This window comes from Atractosteus spatula, chromosome 3 (assembly GCF_055471065.1).
Source record: "Atractosteus spatula isolate fAtrSpa1 chromosome 3, fAtrSpa1.hap1, whole genome shotgun sequence".
Taxonomy (NCBI): domain Eukaryota; kingdom Metazoa; phylum Chordata; class Actinopteri; order Semionotiformes; family Lepisosteidae; genus Atractosteus; species Atractosteus spatula.
Window position 1 is genome coordinate 27,743,866 of NC_142708.1, and position 17,725 is coordinate 27,761,590.

Below are 17,725 nucleotides of genomic sequence, written 5' to 3' on the forward strand. Positions count from 1 at the left end.
GTTGTTACTACTAATATAATACAGTATTTTTTATATAAAAAATGAATATCCAGCTAAATATTTAGAACTGGGCAAAGAACATGAAGGATGCTTTCTTAAACACCTGTAATTTTGGAATTGGCAAACTGTTTTATGATTTATGATTTGGTGAGTAAAGGATTGGGTAAAGGAGTTTGTAATAATAAACTAACAAAACTAACATTCTTTCAAACAGTGTTTAATACTATTAACAGTGTTGATTTTGGTGTGTTTTTGATACAGGTATGGAACTATTATTTTGTTGCTTACATGCTGAGAAATCAAATTTGTTTATTCAGACTGTTTCCTTAATACAAATGCAGTTCATAAAAGATATTTTAATGTAAGTTCTTGTACTTTTCGGTGTCGATCAGATCATTTGCATATCCAGGTTTTTGCATCTGTTGTTTGTGCAGAATGAATGCTCTCCTTGTATGCAGATTTTAAATGCACTAAACTATAGGATTTTGTTTTCTAGGTGTTGATTGGAGGATCTCAGAGAAAAATGTTTGACGTAAAAGCCTGGGCAGAGTACACTGTTGAGTGGGCTGCCAAAGACCCCTATGGCTTCCTCACCACTGTGATCCTGGCTCTAACCCCACTTTTCATAGCCAGTGCAGTGTTGTCATGGAAGCTGGCAAGAATGATTGAGGCCAGAGATCGAGAACAAAAGAAGAAACAAAAACGTCAAGAAAACATTGCAAAAGCAAAGAGGTCAAAGAAAGACTGAGAGACTTTGGAAGGGCAAAACAACGACACATTTCTACAACTCTGATTCCAATTCCTTCCATAAAGGAGTCTCGTTCTTTGTACAGATTTTACAAGAGACGTTTAGCAACACTTAGAAACCCTAAGCTGTGGTAGCAAAGTTAATGACTGGGAAGTGGGTGGGGCGGGGGCAAATATAAAATTGAATTTATTAATCACTAGCAATCTACCATAATAATCAGTGTGTATTATGCTGTAGCCTGTCATTGAACACTGTCACCATCTATTGTGATAATATCCAGTTGTGCGTTTCTGTTACTGTGTCACCTGCTGGCTTTTTTTAACCATTAACGTGTTTGTAAAATTCAGTTTGCAAAGATCTACAATCTTCTTTTTTGCATTGCATCCCATTTGCTACTCTTCAGAATGCGTTCCTTGTACTGTGACTGACCGCACCCATTTGTTTAGTAACTGGGGAGATAACTGGTCTTTTGTCTGACCAGGTTTCAGATGCTTTAAAACAATATTGCTCTAATTTGCAATACCTTTCCAGATGTTCTTCTATCAGATTCCTTTATTTTTTAATCACTCTTGTCTTTATCCTTTACATAGATACATTCTTAACAACTGGGTTCTTGATAAATATAAGTGGAAAAAATGAAAGTAGGAGGCTGGGCTCTCAGAGATTTGTGTAGCCTACGATTAAATTTAATAATCCCTGGCAAATTGACAGTTTACTCTTTACAGGATGCCTAACAAGAAATATATAAAATCAGTTAATAGTTTAAAATTTGAATAGTAAAGTGAGGATTTTGCAAATACTTGTTAACGTTGTATGAATAGAACAATTATGATTTTAACCCATATTCTGCTGTGGTGAAGACTCAACTTTTACGAATTATCGAAAACTCAAAATGCTACAGCCGTGGTTACCAAATGAAGAATACTGAACTAGAGGGTGAAACAGTGGTGTGAATTTAATCAGCACAAGAACTCTTATCATAATATCCAGAGTACATAATTGAAAACCGTCACCACCTACGTGTGCATTTCAGTATTAAGATTTACTTCAGATGTCATGTTTTTGTTCTGAATATGCCTAAAGAATCATCATAAATCAATTTCCAAGGTTAATGATATTTTTCAGCTTCACGTCGGAAACATGTTTAATCTGTGTCACATGTTGGCCCCATATCTTTTTCTGTATCTGTATTTTTTTAAAACAGGTGCCTGTAGCAACTGTCGCCTATTGCAAGACGGCTATTGCTGGGTTGCTCAGAATAAAAGACAAATTGTCTCCAAAGAACAGGCCATTCCTTATTCTCGAGTGGGTTTTCCCGTTTGCAGAGTGTGGTGGGGATTTCCCGAGCAGAGGCACTGGTTGGTGTGAGTTTCCGAGGGCACGCGGGTGTTGCTGTACACCTGTGCGAAGGCAGTGCTGTTGGTAAGAGTGGTTCCTCTTGAACCGGCAGTGTGGGATTCAGCACGTGAGGAATGGCTGACGGCTCTAGCAAATGCCCACTTGCGTTAAACAACAGCCCAGAAAATCAAGAGACTGACCTGAGTATATGCCGTTATCTCCAACGTGTTCAAATACAGGCTAGGTTTATTTAAAATAAAGTCTAAATACACTAAAACATTTTTTCAAAATTAAAACAAGTTTCTTTTCCTGATTTTTTTTCTTATTTCCCTCATCTTTTCTTCACGGTCTCTCGAGCAGAACAGTGCATCACTTTCGACGCCCCACGACCTGATGAACTTTGAAAACAATGGTTTTAGAACAATTTTAGATTAAAACAGCAAGAGGGTCTGGCTGTATTACAAAAGACAACGGTTCAGTTTACTCATTTTTAAAAATGTCTCCTTAAATCGAAACGTTTAATAAATTTCCACAGGCGTTTAACATGAGAAATCCTTCGGGAGGAAGAAGCTATTTAGTAAGAGTAACATGATGAAGAAATATGCTCATTATAATATTAATAAACATTAATGTACCCTATGTAAAGTGAACAAACTAATATTAAGTCAGTTCACTTTGCAGTAATAAAGTGACAATGTGACACAACATGTAAAGTTTTTGACGTCCGTTTAACTGCATTTTTTACTTTTTTGAGCAGTACACTTTCCTGAAATCTGAGAGCCTTTCACCCTAGTGGCGGTGATTAGAAGAGCTGAATACATTTTGGGATTCGTTTTCTTCATTCACAGTCATTATGGCCATTCCATAACAGCGCGACTTATGACTTAGTGGTGTTGTCCCCAGGGGGCTTCCAGGACCCAGGCTCGAAGGTGTTGGCTGTGCTGGTAGGGTCCTCGCTGGGCCCAGCCAGCTCAAAGCGCCGGGCTGAGGCGTGTCCTTTAATCTGAACCTGTGCTGGCCGAGCCACCAGCCCTTCCTCCTGCTCCTCGACTCGAAGAGCCATCTCCCGGTCTGCCACTTCTTTGGCTCGGGCTTTGATTTCATCCCTGTAGCGTTCGTTTTTCAGTAGCTCCTTCAAAGTAAACACAAAGGTGAGATGAGCTAAGTAACACAAAAGCAATGGGGATCCATGTAATCTTGAATATGCTCATGAAGGGCTATAGGGGAGATTTTCCTTACCCTGCAGAAATACCAGAGCCTTCCAAGTGTTAAATGTAGACGGAAGCCTAGTACAAACCCGTACTGTCTCACCCTCGTGACTCATCTTAGAATGACGCATTGTGAGGTGCAGCTTTGTGAACCTTCTTTATTAACCTTAAAATTATTTTTTTTGTGTGTGAAAGTTTGTTCCAGACTAAATTGGATTCCTGCACTGGAGGTATAGAAAGCAAATCCTTCTGGCAAAATAAGAGATGTCTAATCTTTAAATTGGAACTTTATACCATTGTGAAACATAAAAATGATGCAATGCTATTGACATTTGACAGACCAATATAATTCAGAATAAGAACACACCTTTAGGTTAAGAACATAGGCAGCAACTCCTCTAACTGTACAGTGACATATGGGGAAGGTTTAAGGGCCACTTTTATTCTTTGCACAGTTATAATTTTTTAATCTCAAGGGTCAGCATTCTGAATGTTAGGACAGTTACACCTATGTGACAGATAATGGCATTAAGCTTTGGAGTGCTATAAATTAGCTTAGAAATGACATAAATCCTCAAGGCTTGATGGAAGCTATTTTGATGTAGTTGTTTCCCATTTCCCAGTGGTATATCATGACAGCGAACCCAATAAAAGATTTATCCCAATGGAGTAATAGTTGCACTCAAAACAGCTATGTGGTATTTAGACATTGTTAAATGTAATTTCATTCACCTAACTTGTGTATTAAATTTATTACAAGAAGTAGTATCAATTTTGACAAATGAACTGGACGAGGTGAAAAAAGCAATTTATCCCGTTAAAGCACTTCAGTAATGCGATTAATATATATTTGTGGCTAAGTTCTATTCAGACATAGTGCCCTACTCTATGGGCCAGTCTAACATATTGACATATAGGTGTGGTATGTATATAAATCTAAGTCCTGTTAGTGCTAAACAATTAATTCACAATGATTTGGTATTATAAAGCTTTATTCAATGTCTAAAGACAATGAGGAACCACTGTTGATAGTAAAATTTGTCAAAAAAAGTTGTACACAGAGGTAAGGAGAGAAAAAAATTCTAAACCTTCATGTTTACTTAGAAAGACAGGATTGAAAGCTGTCCACAACATTCACTTCAAGGTCATACAATGTGAAGTGCCAAGCAAAACAATGAGTAATTCTTTTGATTCCCATCAACACATTTAATCAGTAGGATTTAATCAGCAGGAAACAGTCAAGTTTCAAGTCCTACCAGATTAAGCATGCAGTGTCAAAACCCTGCCCTCCGATATTAAAATCATATTTAAGCTAAAGACACATGAATTTCCCTCTATCCTTTCTGGTTTCTTTTCATCCTGAGTTTTGACTTGTGTGTGGTAAAGTTATTTGGATGATCTGAAAGTGCATTTAAATGCTTGGATGTTCCCTCAATGTGCTGTACTACATCACTGTTACTGCTTTGTTGTTCTAAATACTCACCCATAAACATTTATGACATTCAAGGCAATAGTTTTTCTTTTAATTAGAAAAATGCTTAATTCCTTATTTTCCAAAGAGACAACACAAGTAAAAAAAATATTTGGAATTAGTTCTTATTAAATAGTTTTTTTTTGGCTTATTTTGGATTTTGTATTTATTTGTGCTAAAACACCTCCATAATTAGAAGCCATTCAGGAAAAAAGGATGAAAATCTGTAAAAGCTAAAACATCAATAAATAAAAAAAGAAATAAGTACTGGGCCTCTGTGATTCTCTTTTCTGTCCCTTTAAACCACCTTAATATTTTTAGACATTTATAGTCTTTTTCTTAAAGTCTTTTACAGTTCATTACTCAAAACATTATCTTCATTAATGGTACTGTTAACAGAACAACTCCTAAGAGCTTTATTATAAGTATTACAATTATGCACTTAATTACATAATTAATCCAACTATACAACTAAAAGCACAGGTGGAACAAAAACCAGTAGACACTTGGGCCCTTTAGGAACTGAGTTTGAGACCATTGAGTAATGGCTAGAGAAGTATTTTGTTCTTGCAAATCCATCACACACTCAAATGTAGATCTGCCTGAAAATACTTAACTTATTAAAGAAATAATAGGATTTTCCCAAAGCTTGCAAGAGTTGCTGCAAATCCATTCTGAATTTTGTTCCAACTGCCTGTAAATTGCTTAATTGATCTAATTATAACTGGGTAACAATAGCATGGGGAAATGATTAATCAGTTCTAATTAAAAGATACCCGATAAACCAGGTATAACATATCTGCAGGACCATGGGCCCTGAAAGAATGGGATGATCGCAACCTCTATGGCAGTGCACACCCATTCATTCGAAAAAAAATCCATCTGCAAATTTTATAATAAATCGAGGATGCAAAGTATATATTTTGCCATATCAGAATTTTACAGTGAACCCACTGGATCTGAAGGAAACAGTCTTCAGAAAAAGTGCTAGAACATTTAGCTCTTCAGGACCAGCTGTAGGCAACTGATACACAGGGTGGTGAAAAAGTATATACCGTTATGATTTTACGGTTTAACATATTAAGCCTTCACCTACTCCTCGCCAAGTCCTAATAGTTGCTAAAAGTAACCTCATTTGACAGATAACACACAAAAATCTACTTTGTCATAATTAAAAAAAACAACACAGCCTGCATTCAATATCTTTGTAGCAGCAATAACTTGAATTAAACGCTTGTAAGGAATGATGAGTCTCTTGCATCGCCTGGGAGGAATACAAAACTGCTTCAACTCCACAGCATTAGGTCCACAGCATCCCTGGTGGTTTATGTCTGGACTAAACCCCAATAAGGTTTTATATCCTATTAGACCTTGGTGAGGACTAGATGAAATATCTAAATATGCTAAACCGTAAAATCTCAAGGGGACGTACTTTTCACCACAGTGTACGTGGCAGAAATAGTCCCTTATTGTTGCTCGGTGGGCCTTTTTTTCTGCTCTTTCAGCATTGCAGTATGCACCAAGAAAAAGCGCATGGGTGGGAGGGGGAAAATTCCACAGAAATTCACCATCCTTCTTTTCATTAGTTTTATAACCTCTGCACAATCACGATCAATACCTCTCCGACGGTTCCTTTGATTACATGCCAAGAAAAAAAAACGTGTATCTTTGGTCACTGCGCTGAAGCCCAGACGGGGAAAAGGAATGAAGCAATGCACTAATCAAAAGCCCAACTGTCAAACTGGCACGGACCACCGGCAAGGCGTTGAACAAAACAAAAGTGTTAAAAAGTTTATGAATCTGAACTGATAAAAGAACAATTGAGAATAAAGGAACCCAGACAGGAAATCCTCTCCGCCCAGCACCCTCTGCACAACAGGTAGAGGATTCCCAAACTACAAGACAGCTGCCACAGACGCCCTTCAAGCCTCCACCATCCCCCCCGCCCCTTCACCCTGGCTGACTGACATCAAACAGGCCGGGATCCAGTGATGTCAGCAGACAGAAAAATAAGTTTACAACTGCGGTATTTCAGTAAAGTTTGGTGAAGCTGTTACGGTCAGATATTTCATTCCACTATTCCGTTTTAGATCTTATATACATAATAAGAGTTATAACCTTTGGAAGCTTCAGCGTCATGTTATCGAAATGAAAGAAAATCTATTCAAAATATGTCAGGCTCCTGAATGTGGGTTACACAAGATCACACTAGGAAAAGGAATGTAAACATCTGTGCATCCATCCATTTTCTACCTGCTTTATCCACTGCAGGGATAAACCGGGGCAGGAGCCTATCCCAGCAAGCAACAGGCACAAAAGCCGAGATGTCAGTCCATCTCGAGGCACACACACTAGGGCCAGTTTTCCCAAGAAGGCAAATAACCTACCAGTATGTCTTTAGACTGTGTGAGGAAATAGGAGCACCCAGAGGAAAACCAAGCGAACACAGGAAGAACTTACAAACTCCACACATCTAGAATTAAACTCAAGGCCCAGTGCTGCAAGACAGCAATGCTAACCACTGCTACGCTGTGCCATCGACTGTAAGCACCTTAAAACCAAATATTTTATTCCTTCATAGAATGCTCTTAATGTATGTATGTTGGGAGGTAATTGGAATGGTCGGTCAAATATAATAATAATAATAACATCACTTTATTAACCCTTTACAATTTCTTGCATTAGGAATTTGTCTTTTCGCATACCCCAGCTTGCTCTCCATGAGACACACAGACAGGGAGAGAGCTTGGGGTCAGAGCGCAGGGTCAGCCATTGTACAGCGCCCCTGGAGCAGTTGGGGTTAAGGGCCTTGCTCAGGGGCCCAACGGAGTAGGATTCCTCTGCTGGCTGTGGGATTTGAGCCAGCAACCTTCCAGCCACAGGCGCAGATCCTTAGCCACAGAGGCACCTCCCCGCGGATAAATATATTTATCTAATAATGTAAGTTCGATACAGCAAAAGAAAGATCCTAACCTTTCAGAAATAAATCATTCTAACAATGCAGCAAAATGGGAATTTTGAATATTTTCCCTTTCATTTCCATCAAAGCAGGTCAAAGCAGCAGACATACATAGTTTAAAGTGGATCTGGAAATTGATCCTGTTAAAAAGAGGACTGGAGCTTGCGTGTACATTCTGTTAAGTGTTGGCACACAGAAGAAAAGCTGCTGGGCGGGCACCAGTAATTTAACCTTAATTTACTAATTGAGTCCCAGTGTCTGTCACTGGTCTCAATGCTCTTTTTTCATTCGTACTGTCTCTAGGTAAACCGCTGATGACCAAATTCAATTGCCAGAGTCTTCACAATTATAATGGAAACAGACATCTCCGAACATGCGTCAGACTTTAAAATTCTTCTCTGCCACAAGCCTGCAGTTGAGGAGGAGAAACAGAAAGCACCATGACTGGCCTACTAATTTCGGGTTTTATGTAAATCAATTTTTTGACCAAGGAAACATTTTCTCGAGAACAGTGATAGTATTGAACACTGCTTCAGAATACAAGCCAGGCTAACCAAACATTGCCCAGATTTTAATTAGTATTACTGATCAAAGAATCTTTTGACCTGAACCTGAATAAATTTCACTTGTCGACAACTCGGCAAATACCTAATAAAAAAGTCTTTGCTCATGAAAGGTGCTCCATCGGTTGTTTATGGTCAGGTTTATCAGATTAATTCTTAAATAATTTTATTATCTCTATTTATTTATGGTTACTTCAAAAGTAGAAATACAGTATAGGATCTGCAAATATTTACCACCTTGATCTTAACAAGAGAAGTTATACCAAGACACCCAGTTCAAGACCCATTGCCCCCTGACCTGTATCCATGGATACCTGATGACTGACAGTAGAGCAGGCAGAAATCCTTACAGGGTTGTTTCATGCCAGGATCCTGACAAAGACGATCAAGTAGAAGAATTAACTGAAGATATGCTGCTGACTTGAGCCAAAACACCTGTGCACAGGTCTTTGTCATTTGTGAATATGATTTTCAGCCACTGAACCACTCACCCGGAAGTCTAGCCCAGGCCTTGTGGGATTACCATTTCAACAACCTCTTTGACATATGAGATTTGTAGGCGAAAATGAGACAATGGGACAGATGGATTTACACCAGGGGTTGAGAAGGGAACTATGCTGGAAGGTGGAATTTGGGTGAACAGTTTTAAGTCCTTTATGCCATAAATTTACAGACAAGTATGAGTCTATGTTGGATTACAGTCTGCTTGGAAGTTTCATCGTCAGGTTCCATGCATAGGAGTGCTTGTAAAATACTGTGTTGCCCTTCACATGCCTGTGATCCTTCTGTGATTTTCAAACATGTTAGAAGCATGACTGTAGATTTCTTCTCTATGGTGACAACGATGATTTATTATCAATCTTTATACAATATTTAATGTATCATCCACCTCAAATTATTCCTTATGGAACACTGAGACACTACTCTCTTTGGGATGTTATGCTATTATAGGTTTTTATACCATCCATTTTTATCACTCCTTGCTATAATGAAAAGACAAATAAGCCTCCAGCAGTATGACCACATGAAAATAAATATCCTTAATTAACCTAAATCTGGTAAATTTAACTTCTCAATGAGAGAGAGACTAACAAGCTCATTCTTTCTTAACAAAAACTAAAGCTGCTAGCCAACTGGGGAGAATCTAGAAATCAACAGCTCCAGTCATGAACTCTGCAATGATACTCTCATGACTATTACAATGCATGTATGGTATCTTCTGATGAATTTTTCTAGTTCTGGAAACTCATTTGAGGGTTGCAGCAATTTGGTGGCAACAGTACAATTTCGTGGGAGGACATTAATGCTAACATCTGGTGTTGTTGCTGGTCATTCATATTATGCTGACCACATTTTGAAACCTGTACTACTCCCTTTATTAAAGCAACACAGTCACGAATCCGATTCTTTCATGTCAATCAAAGGCATTCGAGTGCCTGCTGTATCATCAGATCTCATCTCAACTGTGCATACGAGATGAGTCAGGTAGGTATGTTTGGCAATGTAAATCACAGCCAGCTAATGATGACCGGTCTCAGATTTGGCAGTTGCTTTACAGACAATGCTGTGATCTGTGTGCAACTTGTCTTTCAGTGTGTGCCATACAGCTCCCAAGCTTGTGTTTGAGCTACCACTGTCATTTCCTATGGCGACACTGCCAAATAGTTTCCACACGGCTCTCAGTGACTCAGTGACAAATTTGTGTATTTGAAAAAAAACTGTTTCTTAGGCCATATTTCTCTTGCAACTGTTACAACTTTGCAAGAGTGCATGAACATCCAATCCTTTGATTCTTTACCACCAGTAAACTAAGCTTGAAAGGCACTGACTTCATTTCCAGGGGTGAACGATAGCTTCCCTTTAATAATTGGTAAAAGATGTGAGATTGCATTTAAACGGAAATGCTGTTTAATCTGTTTCCTCATTTCAATGTAATTTTATATTATTGTGTTATGATTACATATAGATGTGTTTATTCCAATGACAGATTAGAGTAACCAATGCAGTTCTCTCTCTATTTTTGATCATGCTGGGCCTTCTAGCGTCACATCTCACTACAAAAAAAGAGCACATTTTAGAAACCCTGCAGCAATATGAAAAATTTAACAGGCCAACTCCTCCTTTCCCTTTGGATATACAGAGGTGATTTCTATTTATACGGTAGGACTACAACTGATTCACGTTGTTTAAAAAAGAATGAAACAGATATAGTAGTGATGGAAGGCAGATCATTTTAACAGCATTAATCCTCCCAGTTAGAGAGACGTGCCATGTACCAATACCATGTGCTAGACGGTAAGTTCAAAGGTAGGAATATAATTTTAGCTATGAATAGAGAACTTTACTCTTTACTTGCTATCATGCCAAGAAGTTTGTGAGCGATTTTGTGAAAGGGCTATGTTATGTATCTGAACTGCTATTTAGCAGTTAACTTTGCAACTTGAAAAAATTCCAAAAACAAGAATTACATCTAATATGATTGAAATAGTAATATACAGTATAAGAAGATCAGAAAGTTTACAAAAAGAGGAGGCCTATTCAGCTCATCAAACCTATTTGGTTGTTGGAACTTAATTGATCCAAGAATCTCATCCAGCCACTTCTTTAAGGAAGCCAGGGTATCAACAACATGGCTGGATAGCTTATTCCTGAGTCAAACCTTTACTTAAAGAGGTGCCTCCTGTGTTTGGTTTTAAAAGCACTTTCACATAGTTTCTACTTTTTGTGTTTCAATGTTTATTGTGAATACGTCCAATGGGTTAACTTTGTCAATGCTTTTAAGGGTTAAGAAGTCTTGTATTAGGGAACGTAATACTCTTTTTTTGTTCAAAGTTCAGCTTTCTTAAGATGAAAGTGCAGGGCATTACATTAAGCCCAAGAATGCACCGGGGTGCTGTTCTCTGGAATGATACCAGAGCAGCAATATTTATATTTTATAACATGGTGACCAAAACTGTACACAGTATTCTAAATAAAATTTTCCTAGTGGACTGTACAATTTTAACATAACATGCTTTGATTTACATCTATGTGAGGGAAGAAGAAGGCTCACACTTGAAGGCGGCTCCACGGCCGAAACGTTGTGTTCTCTTTCTTCTTTTTTTCAGCATGGAATAAACCTATTACTTGTTCCTCTGCAGCCTACGCATGCTGACGCAGCTACCCACCTTAAATTACATATGCTGCCTCTATAGTGTTTGTTAATCTTCCTATTTTCCTGTTCTTTATAAGAATCTAGATTACTGATCTATATTAAGAAGAGCAGTGGTCCCAGCACAGATCCCTGTGGTGCTCTATGAATTACATCACCCAATTTGACCATTCACTCTTTGTCTATACTTTTCATTTTTGATCTATTAACCAATCCTTAAAAAATGTTCAGCCTGCTATTTGAGAATTATTACTTTTATGAGGAACTTTATCAAGCCTTCTAAAAATCTAAATACACCATATCATTTACCATAAATATTCCATATTGGTGCACAAAGACAGTCTGTCAGAGGTTTAATTCATATCTCATCCTTCGTTAAACAGATGTGTAATGCTTGCTGCTAAAGGCTCTATATTTAGGACAAATATCAATGGTGAGGGGGAATTCCTCTCTATGATATGAACTGAGGAAACTATACAATATCTGACTGATGACAATATTAGCCTGTTGATTGCTGTAGAGAAGTTTTATCCATGAAATGAATGTATGACTTTTTTAATTAATTTCTAAATGAATTCTAAATTAAGTGCTGTAAACAGGCGATTCATTCCACCTGATCATTTTTACACACTGTTAGGATTTCCATCAATGATACAAAGGAATGAGTAAAGGTTTATTTTTTATTCAGGTTCTTTTTAAGGTTTATTAAGGCTTACCCATCAATGATGTTGAAGCAAATCACAGAGTAGGCTAAGTATATATCAACTGACCTATGATTTGACTAAAATGTTTTGTAGTGGTGTTTAACCCATGTATTTACTTTCAAGTTGTATCAATGTTAATAATGTGAAAATTGAGATCTTCAAAATCAATTGAACGGCAAAGTTAAACTAATTTGAAAAAACAAACTTTGAAACAAATAAACCTTGAAATTTTGAGCACACTTATAATATTCTGAGGTAAAGGCAGCTATTGTTATCCAGAATAAAAAAGGTCAGACTTCAGAAAATTATATGATTTTTCATGGGACACTTTTTTTTCTCTTCATAGCCTCTCAATAACTTAATTTATTAATTCATCAGCTGCATGGTCGAATAATATGTACAGTGGTTATACTCTTTTTGTTTACAGGTAGCACTTACAAATGAGAATTCCCTCAAAATGGAAGCTGATATTTAAATTCAGTGGACAACTACAAACTTTCCAAAGAACAGAAAAGGTAAATACAGGTAATGATTAATGTAGATCATACTGATTTAGGCTAATCAGAACCCAAATCAAGCCCACCCAGAGCTGGCAAGATTTTGTTTTTATTTTTCAGCTCTTGAGCTCCTGTAACAAATTGCCACTGTATGCTGTCATATAGTTACACTAGCTTAACCTTTGTGTGATGGGGATGTTGTATCTGAAATAGATCTATGCCCTCTTACTTCCTGTTAACTTGGTAAATTGTTTCCATGGAAACAGTTCCCAAGGTCAGGATGAAGTCAGAAAGGGTCAACGAGATCCATCTCAGATGTCACAGATGTTGAAGTTTGAAAAAAGAAAAAAAAATACAATTAAACATCAAAATTATTGCTTACAATAACCAAACAAGAGACACTATATTTACTATTACTCTTTCAGTGCTTGTTATGTATTTAATCCTAATGTCATATGAACACAACAGAAACTGAGCAAAGTTTATCTGGTCACCACATGAGTAATCACCACAGCCTTGTATCAGGGAGATTTGCATGTTCATTTTCAGCCTGCATTTTACATCCTGTTCAAGGTTGGCTACTGGTGTGAAACAGCTGAAGACCCTTTTCAGCATCTACACTTGACAGACGCATCCAGCTACAGTATGTAATTCAGGGAGAGGGTTGTTACGCTCAAAATGCATTCTCTCCAAAAGCCACTTTGTCTCCCCACGCAGCTCCATGATTGGATCATTACTACGAATGAAGCTATGAGCATTCAAAAACGGAACATTAAATAACAATCACCCTGCACAAATGCAATCAAAAATGCCATGCTTCCTTCTTTAATAGGGGAGGAGAAAAGCTGATTTTTTCAGACATTTTCATATCAATGATTTCTGCCATAGAGGATGCTAATATTCATCTTACATTTGAATGTCTGTTTGAGATCTCATTTTCCCTGCAGGCAGCTCAGAAAAGGCCCTTTAATGACGAAGCTCATTCTCTCTGCATGGGTGACAGTGAGGAGGCAAGGTCAAAGAGAGAAAACACACGATCTACTTACTCAGCACTATCCAGTCATAAAATCCAGCACAGCAAGTTTGACCTGTTCCTCGCCAACAAAAGCATTTCATTAGCTGTCATAATTAAAAATTACTCCTGGTACAGGAGTACCATGCTTTTCAGAATAATGCAAAGCAATTTTCAGGAAAACCCTTCAATTTTATGGGATACATAAATAATTTGTCTAATGGGTTTTGTGAAAACTACCTACATTTGTTACCATGTATAAAGCAGGTCATTGTACTGAAGAGATAAAGCACCTCGCTTAACAATGCTCCACTCAGTAGCCATCCAGTTACAAGCACAACTCAATACCAGTACTTTCAATGAGGTCTTCAATGTAACCTAATTTTCTTACAGGGCTGCAGGGGAGCAGAAACCTATCCTTGCCAACAACGGGTGGAAGACAGGGTACACCCTGGAAGGGACACCAGTCCATTGCAGGGCACACACACAGACATACTCACACGCACACCAGGGCCAACTTTCCCAGAAGCCAATTAACCTACCAGCATGCATGTCTTTGGACAGTGGGAGGAAACTGGAGCATGTGGCGGAAACGTGGTGAGACATAAACATGGGGAGAACATACAAATCCCATGCAGGTAACAGCCCGGGAATTAAACCCAGGGCCCCAGCGCTGCGAGACAGCATATTTAGCACTGCGCCATCATGCTGCCCTCTTATGTGCAAATTAAATTAAACTTACCAACAGTTTTCTGCCTCCTTATATCTTGAGCAAACTATCCTTTGTACCACACTCACACCAGACTCTTCAAATTGGAATCCCATCAAGGAAAAAGTATAGCTATATGCATATGTCATGCTATACTGAATATTTTAAGGAATATATAATCCAATGCAAACAGTATTGTAGTCATCCATAATATGACCTGCAGTCATAACCAGGAAATGAATGATCCAAGCTTTTGCTTCTTTAGTCAGCTGGTTCGAATAGCTTGTAAACCTTTGGTAACGTTAGACTACTTGCCTTTGGATTAATATACACTTTTTTACCAGTATACAGTAAATATATTTACTATGACTAATGTATTAAATATTAGAATGACAGTAGTATTCCAAAAGATTACCTATGTTTGGATTTTTCTGTACCTTTGAAAAGAAAAAGAATATAAACAAGCACTTTCACAAAATGTTGGCATGAAATTTCAACAAGGAAAGGAAAATAGTATTTTTTTGGGGTCCTGAAACAAAACTAGGGTTCATCTCTGAGAAATGAAACCCTGCTTAGCTGAACCATTCTACTCAACTCCGCCACTTGGCCTTTTCTATGAGTATCACCAGAGCATAAGACTACTCATCTCTCTGCACTGGCCTCTAGTCAAAACATACTTAGATTAGAAACCTCAGTGCCAGCCTACAGGGCTTTCACCTCCAGACCACTGTCAGGCCCTCTGCAGGCCCCCCAAATGCTGGAAAATCTACCTGCTACAATCAAAATTGGAAGAAAATTCCTATTTGGGAATATACTGTAATACTTACTGTTGAGAGCCCTCTTCTTAAATATAAACCGCAGATACTACAGGAGGACCAAATTAATCCAGAAGCCCATGACTAACCCTCACTTATGATCTTATGTTACTACTCTCCGTCAAGCAGCAATGAAACTCCTTAGCCCTGTGTAACATCCTAGCATTTAAGTAGCACTGCACTTACTCTTATTGTTGCTTTATTCTAGTGTCATATGCACCCTTTGCATCCTGAACAGGTGTAACTGTAAGATGCTTCAGATAAAACCATCTGCCAAATGAATCAATGTAATTGTGAATTAGACAAAGCATCGCAGTGTGTGCTCCAGGAGGCCTGGATGAAGTTCACTTTTCATTACAGTTTTTTAATTCATTTTTACTATCCTGAACGAGTGGTAAAACATTGAAAAAAGAACAGCTAACCTCGATGGTGGGAGGCTCCTTCTTTCTTCCACGAATCCAGGCTGGAACATAAGCAAAAGAAACACAATGTAAAACACCAACAACAAAGGGAAAGAAGTCAAGTAAGAGCAAGAAAAGCCTTGAAGACAACTAAATAAACAGTTTTTAAAAAAGATTCCATTTTTTTTAGGAATATACAGTAACGTTTACTGATGAGAGCCTTCTTCTACCCTATAAAACACAGATGCTACAGAAAGACCAAATTAATCCAGGAGGCTGAATTACAATAGCAAGTGTTTGTGTTGATTAAATAACTAAAAAATAGTGGTCAGATAAAAAAATCTTCTTCATGACTTCATCTACTACTACATCAGTTTTGATTTTCTGTTATAAATTCCATTCCTTTGACAAGGAAAGGCTCCATTTCTTAAATGCCCATATAAACATTTTTTTTGCACCAAACAAAAATATTTAGCGCTAACCTCCATTTGAATTATTTCCATAGGTTTACTTTTGAATTGCTGAGCCATTTGCTTTCACTTCAATGTTTTTTTTTTTAGAAAAGCTGTTAGAAGGTGAAAGACCTAGCATGAAGACCAAGAAAATAATCAAAGATTTTGAAAATAACCCATATATTTTAGGAATTGCCTAATTATCTCCACACAAGCACACTCAAACTTTTTCTCATGCTACAAAATGTCACCATAAACCTTTCAGTTGCCTTGCTGCCACATTTTGACAGTAATAATTTGGGCAGTTACTATTCTAAGAAGAATATTATAAGAAGATCATATACCCCAATGTAAAAGGGAAGAACTACAAATGAAATCTGAATCTAATTCCTGATTTTTATTGCCTGCACTGGGGGATATAGCTCCTTAAAGGGATAGGTTTATACTCTGTTATGATCTGCATTTATTTCTCATAGAAAATCTTCAGTGGTACATCAGGGATGAAACATGGGATAAAAGTCAGCTTCAAAGCTAGGCAACTGGAGAGTTTGATAGGCCACAGAGGTAACCCAAATATTACAAAAGAAAACTAGAAAGGAAAGGCTTGTGTTAGTATGTGTGAGGAAAAAATAAAATATATCTACAGTTCCTTTGTTGACTGAGAGGAATGCTGGCCTTTAAAAAAGTAAATGCAAACTATAAAATATATTCTGGCTTATACTGTGTATACACCAATGAGTGAAAATGACTGCTCATAAACACTATCTTTTTTCATTGCATTGTTTCTTTAGGATACAATAATTAAAGTAAGAATATATGGAGTCTTTTAAGGCACGTATTAAAAAACTACTTGCAATGAAAAATTTAAAATATGTGCTTAATATTGCTCTGGAAGGCTCCCTTTAAATATATTCTATGTGTTAAACTGTTTTTACTGCATTGTTAGGCACTGGGGATATAAATGATCATAAACCACTTTGAGAAATGGCATAGTTTTTAAAAATACATTTTCATGAAGTCTGGGGACTTGTTAAGAATTGCCCTTTCTTTACTAAAACAGATAATAATCCCCTTTTAATGCGTCTCCACCGAATTTATGAAAGGAGAATCAAACTGCCCTTTAAGAGGATGATGTATTGTCAGAGTAAAGGTTGTTGCATCTTTTGTACTAAAGCAATCTACCATTATCTAACTGTTTATCTAGTCTTAAAAGCCTCTTATTTTAAATACTTCAGTAAAACTGTTTATGACACTGTTTATCAAAGAATATCAGATGGGCCTGGTGGAAACTGTAAAGGTAATGAGAAACTATTAGTTATAAAAGTATAAGTCTTTTGCTACAGTATACAGAAGCACAATGACAGGGAAACATTTAAAGCTAGTTTTGGATTTTTAAATGATCTTAGATAAAAATGTAATTGATGAGAATGTATGGTAAGATAAGATCAATGTTTCAACATCCAAACAAAGAAAAACCATTAAGTTGTTCTCAAAAGCTTTTTTTAGCTTCTTTAAGACCCTGATCTCCTCCAGTTCTATTCTATAAAATTCCATTGAAGCGAAGAGTTTTAAATGACACTTTTTTATGTTGCCTACAAGCCAAAGTATTCAGTTAGCTTTTGAGATTCTTACTGAAAATCTATTTAGCCCAAGTCTTTTTCTGTGCATCTCTGAGTATGGTACTGCAAGAGATAACT

The 17,725-nt window shown here is 37.3% G+C and overlaps 2 protein-coding genes across 3 annotated transcripts in view; one reads left to right on the forward strand and one right to left on the reverse strand.

Annotated features, from left to right (window-relative positions):
• Window positions 1-493: 493 nt before the first annotated feature.
• Window positions 494-17,725, reverse strand: part of ndufaf2 (NADH:ubiquinone oxidoreductase complex assembly factor 2) — a 61,584-nt gene continuing 44,352 nt past the window's right edge. Inside the window, exons 3-4 of one of the 2 annotated variants that reach the window (XM_088911783.1) lie at window positions 15,598-15,638; window positions 494-3,218 (exon numbers count right to left, since the gene is read on the reverse strand). In XM_088911783.1, coding sequence (XP_088767909.1) covers window positions 2,964-3,218; window positions 15,598-15,638 — 296 coding nt within the window. In that variant the 3' untranslated portion in view covers window positions 494-2,963. The remainder of the gene's footprint in view (window positions 3,219-15,597; window positions 15,639-17,725) is intronic. The other variant, XM_088911784.1, reaches the window with a different exon arrangement.
• On the forward strand, window positions 524-2,029 carry smim15 (small integral membrane protein 15). Its single transcript, XM_088911785.1, has one exon. The coding sequence runs from the start codon at window positions 524-526 to the stop codon at window positions 746-748; it is 225 nt and encodes a 74-aa protein (XP_088767911.1). The 3' UTR covers window positions 749-2,029.